This window comes from Pleurodeles waltl, chromosome 5 (assembly GCF_031143425.1).
Source record: "Pleurodeles waltl isolate 20211129_DDA chromosome 5, aPleWal1.hap1.20221129, whole genome shotgun sequence".
Lineage (NCBI taxonomy): Eukaryota > Metazoa > Chordata > Amphibia > Caudata > Salamandridae > Pleurodeles > Pleurodeles waltl.
In genome coordinates this window covers 633,236,212-633,256,743 of record NC_090444.1, presented here as the reverse complement: position 1 = coordinate 633,256,743, position 20,532 = coordinate 633,236,212, and the positions used below count along the sequence as shown (strand labels likewise).

At 43.5% G+C, this 20,532-nt stretch overlaps 1 protein-coding gene across 6 annotated transcripts in view; it reads right to left on the bottom strand.

The window, feature by feature from the left end:
- Window positions 1–387: 387 nt before the first annotated feature.
- Window positions 388–20,532, bottom strand: part of MAP3K4 (mitogen-activated protein kinase kinase kinase 4) — a 379,054-nt gene continuing 358,909 nt past the window's right edge. For all 6 annotated transcript variants that reach the window (XM_069234493.1, XM_069234494.1, XM_069234496.1 and 3 more), the window contains one exon: window positions 388–918. In XM_069234493.1, coding sequence (XP_069090594.1) covers window positions 898–918 — 21 coding nt within the window. In that variant the 3' untranslated portion in view covers window positions 388–897. The remainder of the gene's footprint in view (window positions 919–20,532) is intronic.

The window sequence follows — 20,532 nt, the reverse complement described above, 5'->3', positions numbered from 1 at the left end:
GATAGATGCACTGCTACCATATTTACAGCGGATTACATGTGTATTCCTCTCCTAATTTTTAGCCACTACTATGCACTTGCACACCTGCTGCTGACATATATGCATAACCTGCAATCCCAGGATCACTTGCTCGTTAATAGTCCTGAGATCAGTTAAAGTAACATTAACACTAGTTAATCATTTGCGTGCAGGCCTAAGAGACGATGGCTTAGTAGAATTTGTTCCACAAAAAGTTCTTGTTATTAAGCACTATTAACAAATCAGAATTCACACTTCATTGCTTTCATCCTTCCTCACCACAGCTCAAGAAAGAAAATATATTTATAATTCCAAACTAATTGTTCATATACCCCTCTCCAAATAACAAAAAACACAAAGGATGAAAACTCCTAAAATAAACCATTTATTGAGAAAAATGTTTTAATTACATTTCATTAATCAGCTTTTTGCATAACAAATCTGAAGCTGGCCAAAAAAGTAAAAGTTCACAGTCAGTGCACTCAACAAACAGGAGATTAAAAACATGTACAAGGTCCAGAACGCCTGATAACACTACAACTTTTTTTTCAAACCTAGAAAGTTCAAAAAAACCTACATATAATATTACAGTTCTCAGTTATATGAGAAACGGAGGGGAGAATAAAAAATTACAATTATGGTCCATATACAGTAGTAATGGCACTTCCACTGGAACATGCAGCTTCTGTAACTCTTGCAGAGCTTGTCACATAAGCGACATGTGGCAAGCAGAAGAGATGGGAGCAGCAGTAAAAATGACGCCCGTCACCTGTGCAGTCTTCAGTCATGGTACGATCCAATGGTTACTGTTTCTCATCATAGTCCTTGTGTAAATATTACATACAGTTGTGATTAACAGTGAACATCCGGTGAATAAGTTCATTCTTCATCTGTGCAAACCTGGAACAAGGAGACAAGAAAGGCATTTATTTATCTGAATGCATTAACAGTAGCACACTAAGGGAAGAGGTACACAGGTAGACCAAAGTTAAAACAGTAAAGACCCTATTTCTGAAGAGGATCTCAACACGCAATACTTGACGAATGTTATTGCACAAAGAGCAGTGGTTTCAAAACCAATAATTCACGCTATGAATTTGTTTTTTATAAATACAGTTAATTATATTTTCACCACTTGAGAAGCTACACTCACTGAAGAAGGTAACAAGGAAGAACACATTGATGGATAGTGATTGTGGGATAGTGTTCAGAAGAATCAGCCAGCAAGCATCTGGCATCAACAAGAGTTAGCCAGAGGGGCGGGGTTACGAATGTCCTGCTGCCCCTAACCTTTCTCCTAACCACAAGGGAATGGGGGACTTGCAGAGTTTGCTCCTAGTTTGCAATCTGATGTAGGCAATATCTAGAACTGGTAAATGTGGATACAAATGCCTCTTGACTTACTGCACTCCAGCACCAAAGGATGTATGTATGTTCTACAAACTGAGAAAACACAGGACATTTCACACAATAAGTCATGGTATACATATTAACCTTTAGGAAAACAATGCAGCTGAACATTCACGATGGTGACGCTAGTCAGTGGACCAGCAGCTGGTGACAGTCTAAGAATTTGGAAAATCTTTGCATGTTCCAATAATCCACATTTACCTTTTTGACACTTACATTTGATTCAAATGATTTTATATAAATTCGGCACTATTGTTTTCTTTACAAAACATTTTATTTGTTCAGCATTCTTACCAACAGACCTGCTGAAGTTACATTTGACCACGATATTGGACTATTTGCTGCCTCATTTCTCCTTGAGGCTACAAAAAGTTTATAACTTGCATTTGTAAAACCAACAGGTCTAACTGGGCTCATTGTGCAAATGATCACAATGTAAACACATTAAAGTCAGAGGAAGAAACAAAATGATGAACAGTGCTGAAGGTTCACCTGGTTTCGATACGGTCCTGCTTATGTTTTAAAGAAAGGTCGTATGGCAAGGTAGCCTTCATTACAGTTCTTCCTTAGTTTCCATACCATATAAAGAAAGGAAAGACCGTGATTATAATGCCCACACTGTCTTCTTTTACCATGTAAATAAAAAGCCAATGCTGAAGGCAAATGAGTCTTTATGACAGCCTGCCTTTTGTGTCTAGAAACCAGAAACGAAAGGAAATGAAAATGTCACTTACCCAGTGTACATCTGTTCGTGGCATCAGTCGCTGTAGATTCGCATGTTTTGCATAGCTCGCCATCTGGTGTTGGGTCGGAGTGTTACAAGTTGTTTTTCTTCGAAGAAGTCTTTCGAGTCACGGGACCGAGTGACTCCTCCTTTTGTCTCCATTGCGCATGGGCGTCGACTCCATCTTCGATTGTTTTTCCCCGCAGAGGGTGAGGTAGGAGTTGTATTGTAGTAATAGTGGCCATGCAATGGAGTGACTAAGTATGTACCTATTTAAGGTTAAAATAATATATATACAAATAGTTGAAGGTACCTTCCGAACTGCTACAGGCTCCCGGGGAGGCGGGTGGGCACATGCGAATCTACAGCGACTGATGCCACGAACAGAGGTACACTAGGTAAGTGACATTTTCAGTTCGATGGCATCTGTCGCTGTAGATACGCATGTTTTGCATAGACTAGTAAGCAGTTATCTCCCCAAAGCGGTGGCTCAGCCTGTAGGAGTGGGAGTAGTCTGAAACAATGTTCTTAATACGGCTTGACCTACTGTGGCTTGTTGTGCGGATAACACGTCTACACAGTAGTGCTTGGTGAATGTGTGAGGCGTAGACCATGTGGCTGCCTTACATATTTCTTGCATTGGGATGTTTCCTAGAAAGGCCATGGTAGCACCTTTCTTTCTGGTTGAGTGTGCCCTTGGTGTAATGGGCAGTTGTCGTTTAGCTTTAAGGTAGCAGATTTGGATGCATTTAACTATCCATCTGCCTATACCTTGTTTTGATATTGGGTTTCCTGCATGAGGTTTTTGGAATGCAATAAATAGCTGTTTAGTTTTCCTGATGCTCTTTGTTCTGTCAATGTAATACATTAATGCTCTTTTGACATCTAAAGTATGTAGTGCCCTCTCAGCTACGGAATCTGGCTGTGGGAAGAACACTGGAAGTTCCACTGTTTGATTTAGATGGAACGGTGAAATAACTTTTGGTAGAAATTTAGGATTAGTCCTTAGGACGACCTTATTTTTGTGTAGTTGTATAAAAGGTTCTTGTATTGTAAACGCCTGAATCTCGCTTACTCTTCTTAGAGAAGTAATGGCGATGAGAAATGCAACCTTCCATGTTAGGAACTGTATTTCGCAGGAGTGCATGGGTTCAAAAGGTGGACCCATAAGTCTAGTTAAGACAACATTTAGGTTCCATGAAGGAACAGGTGGTGTTCTTGGCGGAATAATTCTTTTAAGGCCCTCCATGAATGCTTTAATGACTGGTATCCTATATAGGGAAGTTGAATAGGTAGGCTGCAGGTATGCAGATATTGCTGCAAGGTGTATTTTAATGGAAGAGAAAGCTAGGTTAGATTTTTGTAAGTGAAGCAAGTAACCCACTACATGTTTTGGGGTTGCGTGTAATGGTTGGATTTGATTAATATGGCAGTAGCAAACAAACCTCTTCCATTTACTGGCATAGCAGTGCCTGGTGGATGGCCTTCTGGCTTGCTTTATGACTTCCATACATTCTTGGGTAAGTTGTAAGTGTCCGAATTCTAGGATTTCAGGAGCCAGATTGCTAGATTCAGCGATGCTGGATCTGGGTGTCTGATCGTTTGGTTGTGTTGTGCTAACAGATCTGGCCTGTTGGGCAGTTTGATGTGGGGTACTACTGATAGGTCTAGCAGCGTTGTGTACCAGGGTTGCCTTGCCCAAGTTGGTGCTATTAATATGAGTTTGAGTTTGTTTTGACTGAGTTTGTTTACCAGATAAGGAAGGAGAGGGAGAGGAGGAAAAGTGTAGGCAAATATCCCTGACCAGTTGATCCATAGGGCATTGCCGTGGGACTGCCTGTGTGGGTATCTGGATGCGAAGTTTTGGCATTTTGCGTTCTCTTTTGTCGCAAACAAGTCTATTTGAGGTGTTCCCCAGAGCGTGAAGTAAGTGTTCAGAATTTGGGGGTGAATTTCCCATTCGTGGACCTGTTGGTGATCTCGAGAGAGATTGTCTGCGAGTTGATTCTGAATTCCTGGGATAAATTGTGCTATTAGGCGAATTTGGTTGTGAATTGCCCAACGCCATATCTTTTGTGCCAGCAGGCTCAATTGCGTTGAGTGCGTCCCCCCTTGTTTGTTTAGATAATACATTGTTGTCATGTTGTCTGTTTTGACGAGAATGTATTTGTGAACTATTATTGGTTGAAAAGCCTTTAGTGCTTGAAAAACTGCTAGCAGTTCTAGGTGATTTATATGCAGTTTTGTTTGATGTACGTTCCATTGTCCTTGTATGCTGTGTTGATCGAGGTGTGCTCCCCACCCTGTCATGGAAGCATCTGTTATTACGTATTGTGGCACTGGGTCTTGGAAAGGCCGCCCTTTGTTTAAATTTATATTGTTCCACCATAGAAGCGAGAGGTAAGTTTGGCGGTCTATTAACACCAGATCTGTAAGGTGACCCTGTGCTTGTGACCACTGTGATGCTAGGCACTGTTGTAAGGGCCTCATGTGCAGTCTTGCGTTTGGGACAATGGCTATGCATGAAGACATCATGCCTAGGAGTTGTAATATCATCTTTGCTTGTATTTCTTGTGTTGGATACATGCGTTGTATGATGTTGTTGAAATTTTGAATTCTTTGTGGACTTGGAGTGGCTACTCCTATTGTTGTGTTTATTATGGCTCCTAGGTATTGTTGTACCTTGCGCGGCAGAATGTTGGATTTTGCGAAGTTGACTGTGAACCCTAGTTGGTAGAGGGTTTGTATGATTTGATTTGTGTGGTGTGAGCACGTTATTAACAAATGGGTCTTGATTAGCCAGTCGTCTAGATACGGGAATACATGTATTTGCTGCCTTCTGATGTGTGAAGCGACTACTGCTAGACATTTGGTAAAGACTCTTGGTGCGGTTGTTAAACCGAAAGGCAGTACCTTGAATTGGTAGTGTATTCCTTTTAATACAAACCTTAGGTATTTCCTGTGCGATGGATGTATTGGTATATGGAAATACGCGTCTTTGAGGTCTAATGTTGTCATGTAGTCGTGTAGTTTCAGCAATGGTAACACTTCTTGTAGTGTGACCATGTGAAAGTGGTCTGATTTGATGTATGTGTTTAGTATTCTTAGGTCTAGGATTGGTCTTAGCGTTTTGTCCTTCTTTGGTATTAAGAAGTACAGTGAATAAACTCCTGTGTTTATTTGTGTGTTTGGTACTAACTCGATTGCGTTCTTTTGCAATAGTGCTTGAACTTCTATCTCCAGGAGCTCGGAATGATGTTTTGATAAATTTTGTGCTCTTGGTGGTATGTTTGGAGGGAATTGTAGAAATTCTATGCAATAACCATTTTGGATAATTGCTAGAACCCAAGTGTCTGTAGTGATTTCCTCCCATGCTTTGTAATAATGACCTATTCTTCCCCCCACTGGTGTTGTGTGGAGGGGGTGAGTGACATGTGAGTCACTGCTTAGTTGTAGGGGTTTTGGGGCTTTGAAATTTTCCCCTATTCCTAGGGAATTGCCCTCCTCTATATTGGCCCCGAAAGCCTCCCCTGTACTGTCCCTGGTAACTGGATGGTGTTGCCTGTGAGGTGCTGGCTTGTGTGGCCTGACCCCGAAACCCCCCTCTAAAGGGTGTTTTGCGGAAGGTGCTGTAATTTCCTCTGCTCTGCGGGGAGTAGAGTGCGCCCATGGCTTTAGCAGTGTCCGTGTCCTTTTTAAGTTTCTCAATCGCCGTGTCCACTTCTGGACCGAACAGTTCTTTTTCGTTGAATGGCATATTGAGAACTGCCTGCTGAATCTCTGGTTTAAACCCAGACGTTCGTAGCCATGCATGCCTTCTGATGGTCACAGATGTATTTATTGTTCTTGCAGCTGTGTCTGCTGCATCCATGGAGGAGCGTATCTGGTTGTTTGAAATGTTCTGTCCTTCCTCAACCACTTGCTTTGCCCTCTTTTGTAGGTCTTTGGGTAGATGTTCAATGAGATGTTGCATCTCATCCCAATGGGCTCTGTCATAGCGCGCAAGTAGTGCCTGTGAGTTAGCGATGCGCCACTGGTTTGCAGCTTGTGCTGCGACTCTCTTTCCAGCTGCATCGAACTTGCGGCTTTCCTTATCTGGGGGTGGTGCATCCCCAGATGTGTGGGAGTTGGCCCTTTGCCTAGCTGCTCCTACAACGACAGAATCTGGTGGCAGCTGTGAAGTTATGAAAATAGGGTCTGTAGGAGGCGCTTTATACTTTTTTTCCACCCTTGGTGTGATTGCCCTACTTTTGACCGGCTCCTTAAAGATGTCTTTTGCGTGCCGAAGCATACCAGGGAGCATAGGCAGGCTTTGGTAGGAGCTGTGGGTGGCGGAGAGGGTGTTGAATAGAAAGTCATCCTCGACTTGTTCTGAGTGGAGGCTTACATTGTGGAATTGTGCTGCTCTAGCCACCACCTGAGAATATGCAGTACTGTCTTCTGGTGGTGATGGCTTTGTAGGGTATGCCTCCGGACTGTTATCTGACACAGGGGCGTCGTACAAGTCCCATGCGTCCTGATCCTGGTCACCTTGGCTCATGGTGGTGTGAGCCGGGGAATGTGATGGAGTTTGTGCTGGTGAGACGTGAATTATAGGTGGCGGAGAGGGTGGCGGAGTAACCTTTTTCACCATTTTTGTTTGTGGTGTTTGGTCAGTTTGAAATTCCAGTCTTCTCTTTCTCCTAATAGGGGGAAGGGTGCTTATCTTTCCTGTCCCCTGCTGTATAAAAATACGTTTCTGCGTATGGTCTACATCGGTGGATTGCAGGTCTTCCTCAAACCTATGCTTTCGGATTTTTGGAGGTGATTGATTGCTCTTCTGTATAAGAGCCTGAAACTGGGTCGGTTGCAGGTTGTTTTGGCACCGAAATCCTGTCTGCATCTTTTTTCGGCTCCGAGGTGACTTTTTTCTTTTTCGGAGTCGAAACATCTCGGCGTCGATCTTCATCGGTGCCGCTGTCTCGGCGTCGAGCCGTGTCTACACCGCTATCTCGGTGTCTATGTATGTCTCCAGCACTTTCTCGGTCCCGAGAAGGCTGCGTGCCGGTGTCTCGACCGGAGTCGGACGGTCTCAGCACTGTTTGGGCCTTTTTCGGTGCCGACGGTCGGTCACCGAATTTATGGGTGGAGCCATGGCCTGGTGGCAGTGGCGTCCCCTGGGCCTTGACAATCTTCTTATGAGTGGTTTTCGACGTCTTACTCACGGTTCGTGGATCGTCGAATTCCTCGGAGTCCAATTTGTGTATCGAAAAGGTTTCTTCCTCTTCCTGTACCTCGAACTCTCGGTGGGCTGTCGGCGTGGACGCCATTTGAAGTCTTCTGGCTCGACGGTCTCGGAGTGTTTTTCGGGACCGGAACGCACGACAGGCCTCGCAAGTGTCTTCACTGTGCTCAGGTGACAGGCACAGGTTACAGACCAAGTGTTGGTCTGTATAGGGGTATTTTTTGTGGCATTTGGGACAGAAACGGAACGGGGTCCGTTCCATCGGCGTTCTTCTACACGCGGTCGGGCCGAGCAGGCACCGACGGGGGATCGAAAACTACCCCGAAGGGCTCCGGAACTCTTCGATCTTCGATGCGGTGTTGACTCCAACTACGCCGATCCCGAACGCAACAATACCGACGAAAATCTTCTGAAATTTAGCTGTCTTTCCGTTCCGAAACTCGGAGCGACAGGAACACGTCCGAACCCGATGGCGGAAAAAAAACCAATCGAAGATGGAGTCGACGCCCATGCGCAATGGAGACAAAAGGAGGAGTCACTCGGTCCCGTGACTCGAAAGACTTCTTCGAAGAAAAACAACTTGTAACACTCCGACCCAACACCAGATGGCGAGCTATGCAAAACATGCGTATCTACAGCGACAGATGCCATCGAACAATAACCTTTCTCGTCTGATCTAATGAGAAGCCGCAAGGAGACAAAAATGCAGAAGGTAAATCAGGGCAGAGGGAGGAAAACATGAGGGTGGCTGGTGGGGTCTGTGAGGAGCACACAGGTAAAATGGGAAGGAACGCAACAGGGCTGCTGAGTGGGGAGGACAAGAAACGTACAGTATAAATAAAGAAGCAAGGGAAGGGGGAATGCAAGAGAGTGGTGGGGTGATGAGGAGCACATGGAAAGAGATGAAGGGGGTTAGAGGGAGGAACGCACAAGGGGGGTGGGCAGGGTGGAGAGGAGCACGCAGCCCTGGCTGTGGGAACCGGTCAAGACACGCATGAGAGAGCCAGCAGGAGTAGACAGATGTAAAGTAGTCCCTAATGCAGTTCAATGCAAGCACAGGACTAGAGTCGAATGTATAAATCCAAACATCTATTAGCATTTGGAGAGAGGGGAATACTCCGATGGGCTGAGACAGGATGTGACTGTCAATGTGCCAAGCTAATGGATGGAAAAGGCTGACTGAAGTAAACCAGTGGCTGAAAGGGCTAAACCCGCAGCACATCATATCTATGTTAGAAATAGCCCAAATTGACACCTGTGATGTCAAACATCACACCTAAAATGTGGAGTAGGGTGCATACCCCTCCATGTCATATCTGCATTTTCAAAAAAGGGTGGGGCAAGTAAAAGCCAAAGGTGGACCACATGTAAATGTTTTTGCTAGTGATGAGATATGGCAAAATATGTAAGTTTTGAGGGTAAAAGGGGAGATGGGGTGTACCTCGGGTGAGAAAAGTAAAACCAGTAGTTCATTGTATAGGAAAAACTGACTTGCATTACTGAGAGTTGACATTATTAAACTACTTTACTCAGACGTTTTAGAATGGTCAGATGATGTCCCAAAGGCATAACAAAAGTGATAGGTAATGGTTGCAGAGGTTTTTTCTGACATGATGAGTGAGGTGGAAACTGCATCTAATTTGATACAAGATGGATAGTGATTTCTGATAAGATCGCTCACATTTCATTAGAACCTGATCAATTACTAACACTGACGAATAGATGGGAGATGCTTCTCATCTTCCATTTCTGAGTAGTTAATGTAAGAATTGTACTTTATTTGTATCATGCAATATCGAGGCGCGTGGTGCTTCATTATACCAATGGTTTCCTGACATTTTGTTTAGATGTCAATTTATCATAGACTTTTCTTCAGACATAAAAAACATCGTAATATGAGCATTTCAGAATCAAACAAAATGACTGCAGTGTGAATATAATTCTGTCGTCCAAATATCAACAATATATAAAAACATAATAAATGTGGGTACCAACAACTAATGACAAATTCAATTTGCCAGTGGTTGTATTTATAGTCACCCTTTAAAAGCAATGCAGAACAAATGGCTTTGCCAATGCTTTTTCTGCTGCGGAACTGTTTGCCAATGATAAACAGCCACGGGAAGGTGGGATGGCAGAAAGCTGAGAGCAGGGTTCCATGCTCACTTTGCCACTGGAATCGTACATCACCTAGCTGATAAGACCTTATCAGGGCGAAAAGGGTCCTAGGTTTCTTAAATTCCAGTTAGGGGAGGACTTGGCTTGGCAGTCTGAGCTGAACTGTTCCCATGAGGACCAGGGTCAAGGCTGATTTGCATATGGCTGCATCCAAGCTCTGAGGTGGCATGGTGGGTAAGAAAAAAAGATAAACTGGGATGTGGCCTGCACAATTGCCAGTGGCTGAGATTAATTCAAGCATTCCATCCATCACCTTGTTGTTGATGCAGTTGATGCTTTAAGTTCAACGGATATGCCCAGATATGGGTCCTGTACTCACTGTGCCACCGGAATCAAGCTATACTTCGCTGATTAGCCCTTATCACGGCAAAACATGTCCTAGGTTGTTTGTATTCAGATTCAGGGAAGACTTGGCTTGGAAGTTAGGGTTGGACTGTTCCCACTGGAGCAGGGACAACAATGACTTGCATATGGCTGAGTCCAAACTGAGGTCGCATGGTAGATGAAAAATTATGGATTGGGATGTGGTGCTGAGTGATAACCAGTGGCTTAGGTTAATTCAAGCATTCATGATCAACCTGAGAGAGTTCAACAGATGGCTGATCTACCAGCATTTCAAGAAGGAAGGAATACACGTCTATCTGGTGGGCCCTTTGTTTTTTTAATTTACCCACATTACAGGTTTCTTCAGTTTTCTTGGCGGCATCAGATCTACAAGTTTGCAGCACTTCTATTCAGACTGTCATCATTACGAAACGTCTTCATCCTATCATGGAATTTGTCAGGGCGACGTAGTGAAGCTCATAGCGTACCCAGACGACATATTGTTAATGAACAGCTCAAAGGACATTCTTCACCAACATCTAAGGATGACAGTGTCTCTTCTACAGGTTCTGGGGTTCTTAAACAAGGAAAAGACACAGTTGGAACCTGTTCAATAGACAACAATTCTGGGATTCCTAATAGAGTCAGAGTGAGAAATTTTGAAGCGTCTCAACAAAAAGATGACAAGTATCAAGAAGGAACTCATGAAGGCATTGAACCCAAGATATCTCTTCATCAATTGGAGGAACTCCTATCCTCATCGATACAAGACATATTCCCAGGACTGCTTCACTACTGGACTTTGCAAAGTATAAACCTTGCTCAGCAGTATTAAGAGTTAAAATACTCTCAGCAGAATGAGCTTTCTCAAGAAGCCAAGGAGGAGATTACCTTGTGCCTTCATCACATGGAAGCGTGGAACAGGACAGCAATCTTCGGATCCTTCCCAAACCTAGTTGTAGAATCGTATGCCAGAAGATCAGGCTGTGGCTCCAGGTGCAAGGGACTCTTCCCCGGAAGTACAAGGTCAAAAGACGAGTTATAAATCCATATCAATTGTCTGGAGCTGCTGGCTGGGTCCTTCGCAGTAAGATGCTAAACGAAGGACATCTTGAACATGAAGAGGATATCAGCGGTATGTTACATCAATTACCTTTGGAGGTACAAGGTCATGAGTACTGGTGGAAATTGCAAAGGAATTAGGGCACTTCTGCCTAGATCGACAGATAGTGGTAAAAGCAGAGTATCTCCCGGGGCACCAAAACACCAAATCAGACTGGCATTCAAGGCATTTCCAGGAAGCCATAGCACAGAAACTCCTTCCCAAGATCTTTCTTCCATCTGGAACAGATGTGGATTACTCCACATGGATCTCTTCACCTTCTGGTTAGACCATCAGATTCCACGTTACTTCAGCTGGAGGCCCGACTGTTTGACAGTGGCGACAGATGCATTTTTCTGCAGGATCTGGGCACAGAGACCAATTATGCCTCTCCAGCCCCAAATTAGCTATTGTGATAACCAGAGTGCCAGCATAGGTAGGGAGACAATGTGCACAGGTAGTTATCACCTCAATCTGGAGATCGTGAGTGTGGTTTCCAGTGCAGACTGAACTTTCCTCACATTCACTGATCTGTTTCCCCCTCTTACAGAACATTCTTCAAGCACAACGGGGTCAACGTCACTACCTTGTGGAATACGGTTCTCAGAGATTGACAGCAGGTTACAGTAAACGATGGAAAATCCTGAGCCTTTAGCGAAAATCTGAAGCGTTATCAGACTAGCATGGTCAGTTATCACAGATAAGCAATACTGATCTGTATGGTCCAAAGGGGCAACTTTGTGTTTGGAACAGGACATGGATCCTGTGGGGGGCCGACGCTGTACATGTCCTATGTTTTCTTTCAGAAATAGTGTCTCCCATGAAGGCATATTACAGTAAATTCCTTCAGATCAGTCATCTCAGCAGGATGTGATGGTGAAGCTGTTGGTGAATGCCTTATTGTGTGTTGATGGTGTAGAGGAGTCAAGACGCTCTGTTCCGCCTGCCCCTAAGTACTCAGGCATTTAGGATGCCAATCAGATCCTTAACTTCTTCCTCTCTTGGCAACATAATAATTTCTTAGTTAAGAAGGAACTGACAGGTAAGTAAGTCATGCCATTCTTTTACAGCATGCTTTATATGCTGTAAAAGAATCTCAGACATCAGAGCACTGGATATAACAGGTAGGTTGTTTTCTCCACATGGAATCACTTTCACCATTTCTAGATGCACAAAAAGTAACACCAGGTTTGTATCATGCCCAGAATTGAAGGATAAATCCAAACTGTGTGTAGTCCAATACACTAAAGCTTATGAGAACATGACTGAAGATCTCAGACCTGCTGGAGTACAACAACTTATGATTGAAACCGAAAACTCTTTCAAGGCAGTTTCATCCCCAGCTATTGCTAGATGGGTTAGATGGGGGATGCAAGAAGCAGGTATTGACTTGTCTGTATTTGGGTCTCACTCTACCAGGGGTGCTATAGCCTCAAAGACTTTTTCTTTGGGAGCTTGTTTAGAGAACAGTAAGAAAACACTGATTGGTCGTCTGAGTCCATATATAAACATTTATATTTTAAGCTAATTGCCAGTGTGACATCCTTGGTGGTTCAAAAGCTTTAAACTTGCACAACATAAGCCTCCAGTCCTGACAAAGAATAAAAAAATTCTTAGCTAACGTGAAGGGACATTGCAATTCTATTAGGGACATGGAGGCGATGATTAACCCTCCAATTGGAATTATCTTTATACAGGGAGTGCAGAATTATTAGGCAAATTAGTATTTTTACCACATCATCCTCTTTATGAATGTTGTCTTACTCCAAGCTGTATAGGCTCGGAAGCCTACTACCAATTAAGCATATTAGGTGATGTGCATCTCTGTAATGAGAAGGGGTGTGGTCTAATGACATCAACACCCTATATCAGGTGTGCATAATTATTAGGCAACTTCCTTTCCTTTGGCAAAATGGGTCAAAAGAAGGACTTGACAGGCTCAGAAAAGTCAAAAATAGTGAGATATCTTGCAGAGGGATGCAGCACTCTTAAAATTGCAAAGCTTCTGAAGCGTGATCATCGAACAATCAAGCGTTTCATTCAAAATAGTCAACAGGGTCGCAAGAAGCGTGTGGAAAAACCAAGGCGCAAAATAACTGCCCATGAACTGAGAAAAGTCAAGCGTGCAGCTGCCACGATGCCACTTGCCACCAGTTTGGCCATATTTCAGAGCTGCAACATCACTGGAGTGCCCAAAAGCACAAGGTGTGCAATACTCAGAGACATGGCCAAGGTAAGAAAGGCTGAAAGACGACCACCACTGAACAAGACACACAAGCTGAAACGTCAAGACTGGGCCAAGAAATATCTCAAGACTGATTTTTCTAAGGTTTTATGGACTGATGAAATGAGAGTGAGTCTTGATGGGCCAGATGGATGGGCCTGTGGCTGAATTGGTAAAGGGCAGAGAGCTCCAGTCCGACTCAGACGCCAGCAAGGTGGAGGTGGAGTACTGGTTTGGGCTGGTATCATCAAAGATGAGCTTGTGGGGCCTTTTCGGGTTGAGGATGGAGTCAAGCTCAACTCCCAGTCCTACTGCCAGTTCCTGGAAGACACCTTCTTCAAGCAGTGGTACAGGAAGAAGTCTGCATCCTTCAAGAAAAACATGGTTTTCATGCAGGACAATGCTCCATCACACGCGTCCAAGTACTCCACAGCGTGTCTGGCAAGAAAGGGTATAAAAGAAGGAAATCTAATGACATGGCCTCCTTGTTCACCTGATCTGAACCCCATTGAGAACCTGTGGTCCATCATCAAATGTGAGATTTACAAGGAGGGAAAACAGTACACCTCTCTGAACAGTGTCTGGGAGGCTGTGGTTGCTGCTGCACGCAATGTTGATGGTGAACAGATCAAAACACTGACAGAATCCATGGATGGCAGGCTTTTGAGTGTCCTTGCAAAGAAAGGTGGCTATATTGGTCACTGATTTGTTTTTGTTTTGTTTTTGAATGTCAGAAATTTATATTTGTGAATGTTGAGATGTTATATTGGTTTCACTGGTAATAATAAATAATTGAAATGGGTATATATTTTTTTTTGTTAAGTTGCCTAATAATTATGCACAGTAATAGTCACCTGCACACACAGATATCCCCCTAACATAGCTAAAACTAAAAACAAACTAAAAACTACTTCCAAAAATATTCAGCTTTGATATTAATGAGTTTTTTGGGTTCATTGAGAACATGGTTGTTGTTCAATAATAAAATTAATCCTCAAAAATACAACTTGCCTAATAATTCTGCACTCCCTGTAGATCTGTGATAAGCCTACCCAATACTTACAGGTAGCATAGCTCAGTAAAGACACCAATCGAAAGTGTACTGTTTAAGATAGTATTTACGTTAGTACTTGTATATTCTGAAAAGGCAACACACTGTATTTATGTGACTTGATTAACTTTTGGAAAACATTTGGGAATATTGTTCATTCAGTTAATCACTTGATTTTCTGTTTCCTATGAAAGGAGTAGAAACAGTAGTGAGATCAGGATTATTGGATGTTTTGATCGCATGAAAAAAGGAGGAGGGTCTTTGGCAACACAATGTCATGGACTGCAGGTTATATGATTGGTTATTTGGACTAATGCTTTTCTCTGACTTCATGAGAAACATAAATGTGTAAGGAAAATGTTACTCACCCAGTAAGCATCTGTTTGTGGCATGTAGTTCTGTAGATTTGCATGCCCTGCATACTCATGCCGCCTGGTATTGGGTCCAGAAGTGTGCAAGTTGCTTTTCTTCAAAAAAGTCTTTTGAGTCACATGGTATAGTGACTTCTCTTGCTGGCAAATCTCCTGGGGATTGACCCCATTGTTAGATTGGTTTCCTGCAGGTCGGAGTGAATGGAGTGAAGAGTAAGTGCAAATAAAGAGATGTACATACAAATGAAAATGTTAATGGAAAGGAAAGGAACTACAAATGCCTCAGGTGTCCGGAGAGGAGGGCGGGCACATGTGAATTTACTGCACTACATGCCTCAAACAGATGCTTACTGGGTAAGTAACACTTTCCGTTTGATGACATGTGTGGCTGTAGATATACATGCTCTGCATTGCCTGTGCAGTGCCCTCCAAAATCGGTGGCTAACCTGTGGGTGTTGCAGTTGTTTGGAAAAACGTACGTAGCACTGCCTGTACTAAATTGGTTTGTTGGCATGCTAACACATCCATGCAATAATGTTTGATGAAAGTGTGAGGTGTGGACCATGGAGCTGCCTTACAAATGTCAGCTGTGGGAATATTTCCTAAAAAGGCCATGTTGCTCCATTTTTGTGAATAGAGTGTGCCCCAGGAGGAACAGTTAAGGGTCTTCTGCCCTTAGCATATCAAGTTTGGATGCACTTTACTATCCATCTGGCTATGCCTGATCTGTATTTAGGGTTGCCTTTGTGAGGTGGTGTAAATGCGACAAACAATTTGTTAGACTTTCTGAAAGCTTTAGCTCTATCTATGTAGAACACAAACGCTGTTTTAATACCCAGTGTAGGAATAGCTCTCTCTCCAACAGAGTCTGGTTGAGGGGAAAAACTGGCAATTCAACTGACTGGTTGAGATGAAATTAAGATACAACCTTAGGTAGGAATTTAGGGTTAGTACGAAGAACTACTTTATCTCTGTGTATCTGAAAGAAAGACTCTTCTAAGGTTAAAGCCTGGAGCTCACTAAGGCGCCTAAGTGAAGTGATGGAGACTAAGACTGCCACTTTCTAAGATAAAAATTGAAGATGGCATGAGTGTAGAGCTTAAAAAGGGGGACCCATGAGTCTTCAAAGTACTACATTAAGATTCCAAGGTGGTGCAGGAGGAGCCCTTAGTAGAATCATTCGTTTAAGACCTTTTTATAAAGGCTTTGATGACTGGAATTTGAAAAGTGAAAGGTGCTGCCTATTTTGTAGGTGAGCAGCTAATGCAGCAAGGCATAACCTTATTGAAGTGTACGCAACCTTATCAAAGTGTACGCTAAGCTTGCCGTTTCTAAGTGAAGTAAGTAGGTGACAATGTGTTGCACCGTGGCCTTAAAAGGGACAATTTGTTTTGAATGAGAATAGCAAACATTTTTTTCCATTTTGCTGCATAACATGCTCTAGTGGTGGGTATGCGTGCTTCCTTAAGAATGTCCATAAATTATTGTGGCAAATTAAGGTAGCCAAACTCTCTGACCTCAGGATGCAAATTGCTACATTTAGTTCCTTGGGATACGGGTGCCTGACTTCTCCATGGTCCAGAGTGAAAATGTCTGGGTTGAGGGGAAGCTTCTTATGAGGAACTACTGCTAGTTCGAGGAGGGTGGTGGAACAAGGCTGTCGGGCCCATGTGAGATCCACTTTTCTCAGTGTGAGGGATGTTTGCCTGAGCTTCCAAACCAGAAACAGAAGAAAAAGGAGAGGAGGAAAACCGAAGGCAAATACCCCTGACAAATTCATCCATACAACATTACCTTTGGATTGGGGGTGTGGGAACCTGGAGGCGAAGTTTGGACATTTTGGTTTGTCCGCTGCTGCAAACAGATCTATGTCTGGAAACCCCCACTTTTGGAAGTAGGGGAATAGGACTTTTGGGTGCTTTTCCTGCTTGTGGACTTGCTGCATTCTGTTTAGAAGGTCAGCAAAATTATTATGCGTTCCTAGAAGACGTTCCGCTAACAGAAGGATGTTATGACGTAGGGCCCAAATGCCTGATTGTCTGCAACAGGCAAGATAACTGTAAAGAATGTGTGTCCCCCTCTGTTTTTGGAAATACTACGTTTGTCATGTTGTCCGTCTAGATCGAGGCAACCTTGCCATCATCAGGAGTTGAGTGAACACTTTCAACGCTAGGTGAACAGCTATGAGCTCTTGATAGTCTATGTGGAGAAACTAGAGTTTGGTATCCCAGAGTCCATTGGGATACTTGGCTTTGAGATCCTGAATTTGGGCACCCCAACTAGCATGTGATGCGTCCGTTGTCAGTATGGTTTGAGGAACAGGATCGAGAAAAGGCCACCACTTTAACAGGTTGTTTTTGTTCACCACTGCAGAGGAGGATGAGTGCGGCTGTCTACCAACACTGGATCCTCCAACTGACCCTGTGGCTGAAACCATTGGTGTGCCAGACATTTCTGCAGTGGTGCATGTGTAGATGTGCATTTTGTTCTATGACATTACACAAAACCATTACACCCAGAAGTCTCATGACTGTTCAGACTGTGACTGGTTGATTGGCTTGGAAGCACGATATTTGCATTTGAAAGTTGTGTATTCATGCTGCATTGGGATAGGCTAATCCTAGTTGTGTGTTTAGAATAGCCCCTAGGTAGGGTTGAAAGTGCAGAGGCTGAAGGTGAGATTTTTGACAATTGATGGTGAAGCCTACATGATATAGTAAGTCTACGGTAGTTTGTGTATGATGGAGACATAATGGGAGAATGCTGGCTTTAATGAGCCAGTCGTCTAGATATGGAAAGATATGCATGTTTTGTCTGTGCAAATGTGCTGCTACAACCACTAGGCATACACGAGGTGCAGTAGTGACCCCGAATGGAAGGACTTTGAACGGTTAATGACTGTCTGTTATCACAAATCTGAGGTATTCGTGATGTGCTGGGTGTATGGGAATGTGAAAATAGGCCTCCTTTAAGTCTTGCGCTGAGAGGTAATTTCCTTGTTGGAGACGTAGGATCACGTCCTGGAGGGTGACCATATGGAAATGCTCTGACAAGATGCAGTGATTTAACGGCTGTAGCTCTAAAATTGGCCAAAAGGACCCATCCTTATTGGGTATTAGGAAGTACAGGTAGCATACGCCTGACCCTTGATGTTGCGTAGGAACTGGTTCTATAGCTTCTTTGAATAGGAGAACCTGAACTTCCTGTTTGAGCAGTGTTAGAAGTTCCTGTGAAAGTCTGCAAGTACAAGGTGGAATGTTTGGAGGGATGGAAAGGAGCTCCAACAGTAACCATGATGGATAATGTCCAACATCCACAGGTCCGATGTTATGGATTGCAAAATAGGGAGGCACTCGTCCCCTGACAGGTGTGGAATAATTGGGGGGAAGAAGAAGGCAGTCACTGCTTTATGGCAGGTGTTGCGCCATGTTTGGAAGCACATTTTCCTCTGCCCTTTGTGTTATTGCCCCTGAATGTGCCTCTGTAGTAGCTTTGGGAACTGGATTAATGACGCTGTCCTCTGTGGTTGTGAGGACAAGGCATCTGAAGAGGTTGTTCTGGAGCCTGGTTTACAGGATGGGTGGCGAAAGGAGCCAAGGGGACTTGCTGTTTGAAGTACACCCATGGACTTTGCAACTTCTGTATCTTTCTTCATTTTCTCAATGGCTTGGTCAACCTGAAGGCAAAAAGGTGTTCCTTATCAAAAGGGACATTGAAGAGGCTTTGTTGCACCTTAGGATTAAAGCAAGATGTGGGCAGCCAGGAATGACAACGAGCAAAACACTTGTATTTATACTCCTGGCAGCTGTGTCTGCAGAATCCAGGGCACATCTAATTGAGGTTTCGGAGAGGAGTTGTCCCTCATTTACAATCTCCTGCCCTCTCTTTCTATGCTCCTGTTGAATGTTTTTTAGGTGGCAGGATGGGGATATCAGTACTCACGATACAGTGACCCGATGGAAGAGCCTGTGTTTTGAGGTCTATCTCTAGCTCGGAGTAGGGGACCTCTATGAAAATGGCCTTTCTTCGGCCGCAGAGGCCTCACGGAGCTCTTCCTCCTCTCCGACATACTGGTGTTTGAAGACATCGGGTGTGTTGTCAACCTCTCTTCGCTACATTTCCCTGCAATGTGCTCTTCGGTCCAGTTTAGTCTTTTTGGGCCGAAACAATTGGCAGGTCTCGCAGCCGTCTTCTCTGTGGTCAGTAGACAAAAAGAGATCACAGACCTGATGATGGTTGGTCCGCGGATACTTAGCGTGGCCCTTGGGCAGAAGCGGAAAGGAATCCATTCCATCAGCAGGGCATTATACATTTCGAAAGGAATAGAAATGATCGTCCCAAAAGGGTGAGGCCCAAATGGCCTTTGTTTGAGTGTGTTGACCTGACAGGTGATGGTTTCTTGATCTCTAAGTGCAGAAAGTGGGAAATGCGTTCGATAACAATACAGACGAAGGTGGGAGTGGATAAGGAACGGAGAGTCCAAAAATGGCCTCGACCTGGAGCTCGGTGATACACAACTGGACCTGACGGTGGAAATAAACAATCTATCAATGCATTAGTTGCCCTCGCATTACCTGCAAGAGAAGGAGTTACTATACCTCGTGATTTGAAAGACTTTTTCGAAGCAAAACAACATTTACAATTCCGGACCCAACACTAGATGGCAGAAGCATGCAGGGCACGTGTATCACCACACATGCTATCAAAATGTTGTTTTCATATGGCTTCTGTCAGTCTAAAGCGGAGACAGAAATGCATAATATTTGCTTCCGTGTCCTTAGGAGAACTGAAAGTTTCCTTCCCATTAGCTAGGATTTTTTTTTCCATTTACATTGAAACTTGAGAAGTGCTATTGTCAGAAACTCAAATTATATTTGCGAAATAATCTAAAATTGTTATAACCGCCATAAACATTTACAATTCACAAAATGTTGTGACATTTTACCTACTCTAATTAAAGAAATAAAGTCTGTCCCCTAAGACAACATATGGGAAAAACTGATTACATTGTTAAGATTAGAGCTATTTGTCAATTTTTTGGATCGGGGGGCAGTCTTGCCCACTTATCCTCGATTATACATACTGAATACCTAACCAAAAAGTGGGCCAGCCAGATGTTCTAATATCTTTATATAATGGGCACAGAAACACAAGTCGAGAGAACGTTTCTAAACGCATATCATTAAACAGGCAGGTGTTGGGAGGGGAGTGGATTTGCTTACAGTTTTTATTTCTATGGTCGAAGAGATCACTCATAGCTAGAAATGTATTGAATGAACTCAACATCAAGATGGGTTAGATATTTCCTTAGAAGCCTAGTCCTTTGAGGCTGTCGGTGGTACCTGGACTTGCTCCCTATTTTAATGAGCTGTAAGAAGAGGAAGGTGGAAAAGGACAACTTAGAGAGATGCAAATAATTAATTTCTTAACATGCCACTCCTTATTCTTTTTTCATCATGCTGTAGCAAAATTACAGAAACTAGCCCAGTGTTAACATCTCTTTGGGAATTTGGCTTTTGTGACCGCTTGACCGTGATGACCACTATGAGGTACTTGTGAGGCTTGGCGTCTTCTTCCCTGTATATGTTCGGATCTTGAGGACAGCCACTTGGCTCTCCTGTGCAACTTGTGCTTCTGGGATGTAATAATCAATAGACATTGGTACCATGGAATTTTCTGTGACTGAAAGCAAGGGGGAGAGTTTCAATTGAATTCCCTAGAAAGCTTTCAACTAAGTATATCTATTACTGGAACGGCAACCTAAGGAATCATCTTTCTCACATCCAAATTTGGTGCTGTCCACTTCCCCTATATTGGTTCAGGCTACATGAAGAGGACAACAGTAACATATCTGCCGAGTATACATTTTGTAGATGGGAAATCATTCACTTGTTATCAGTGTTCCG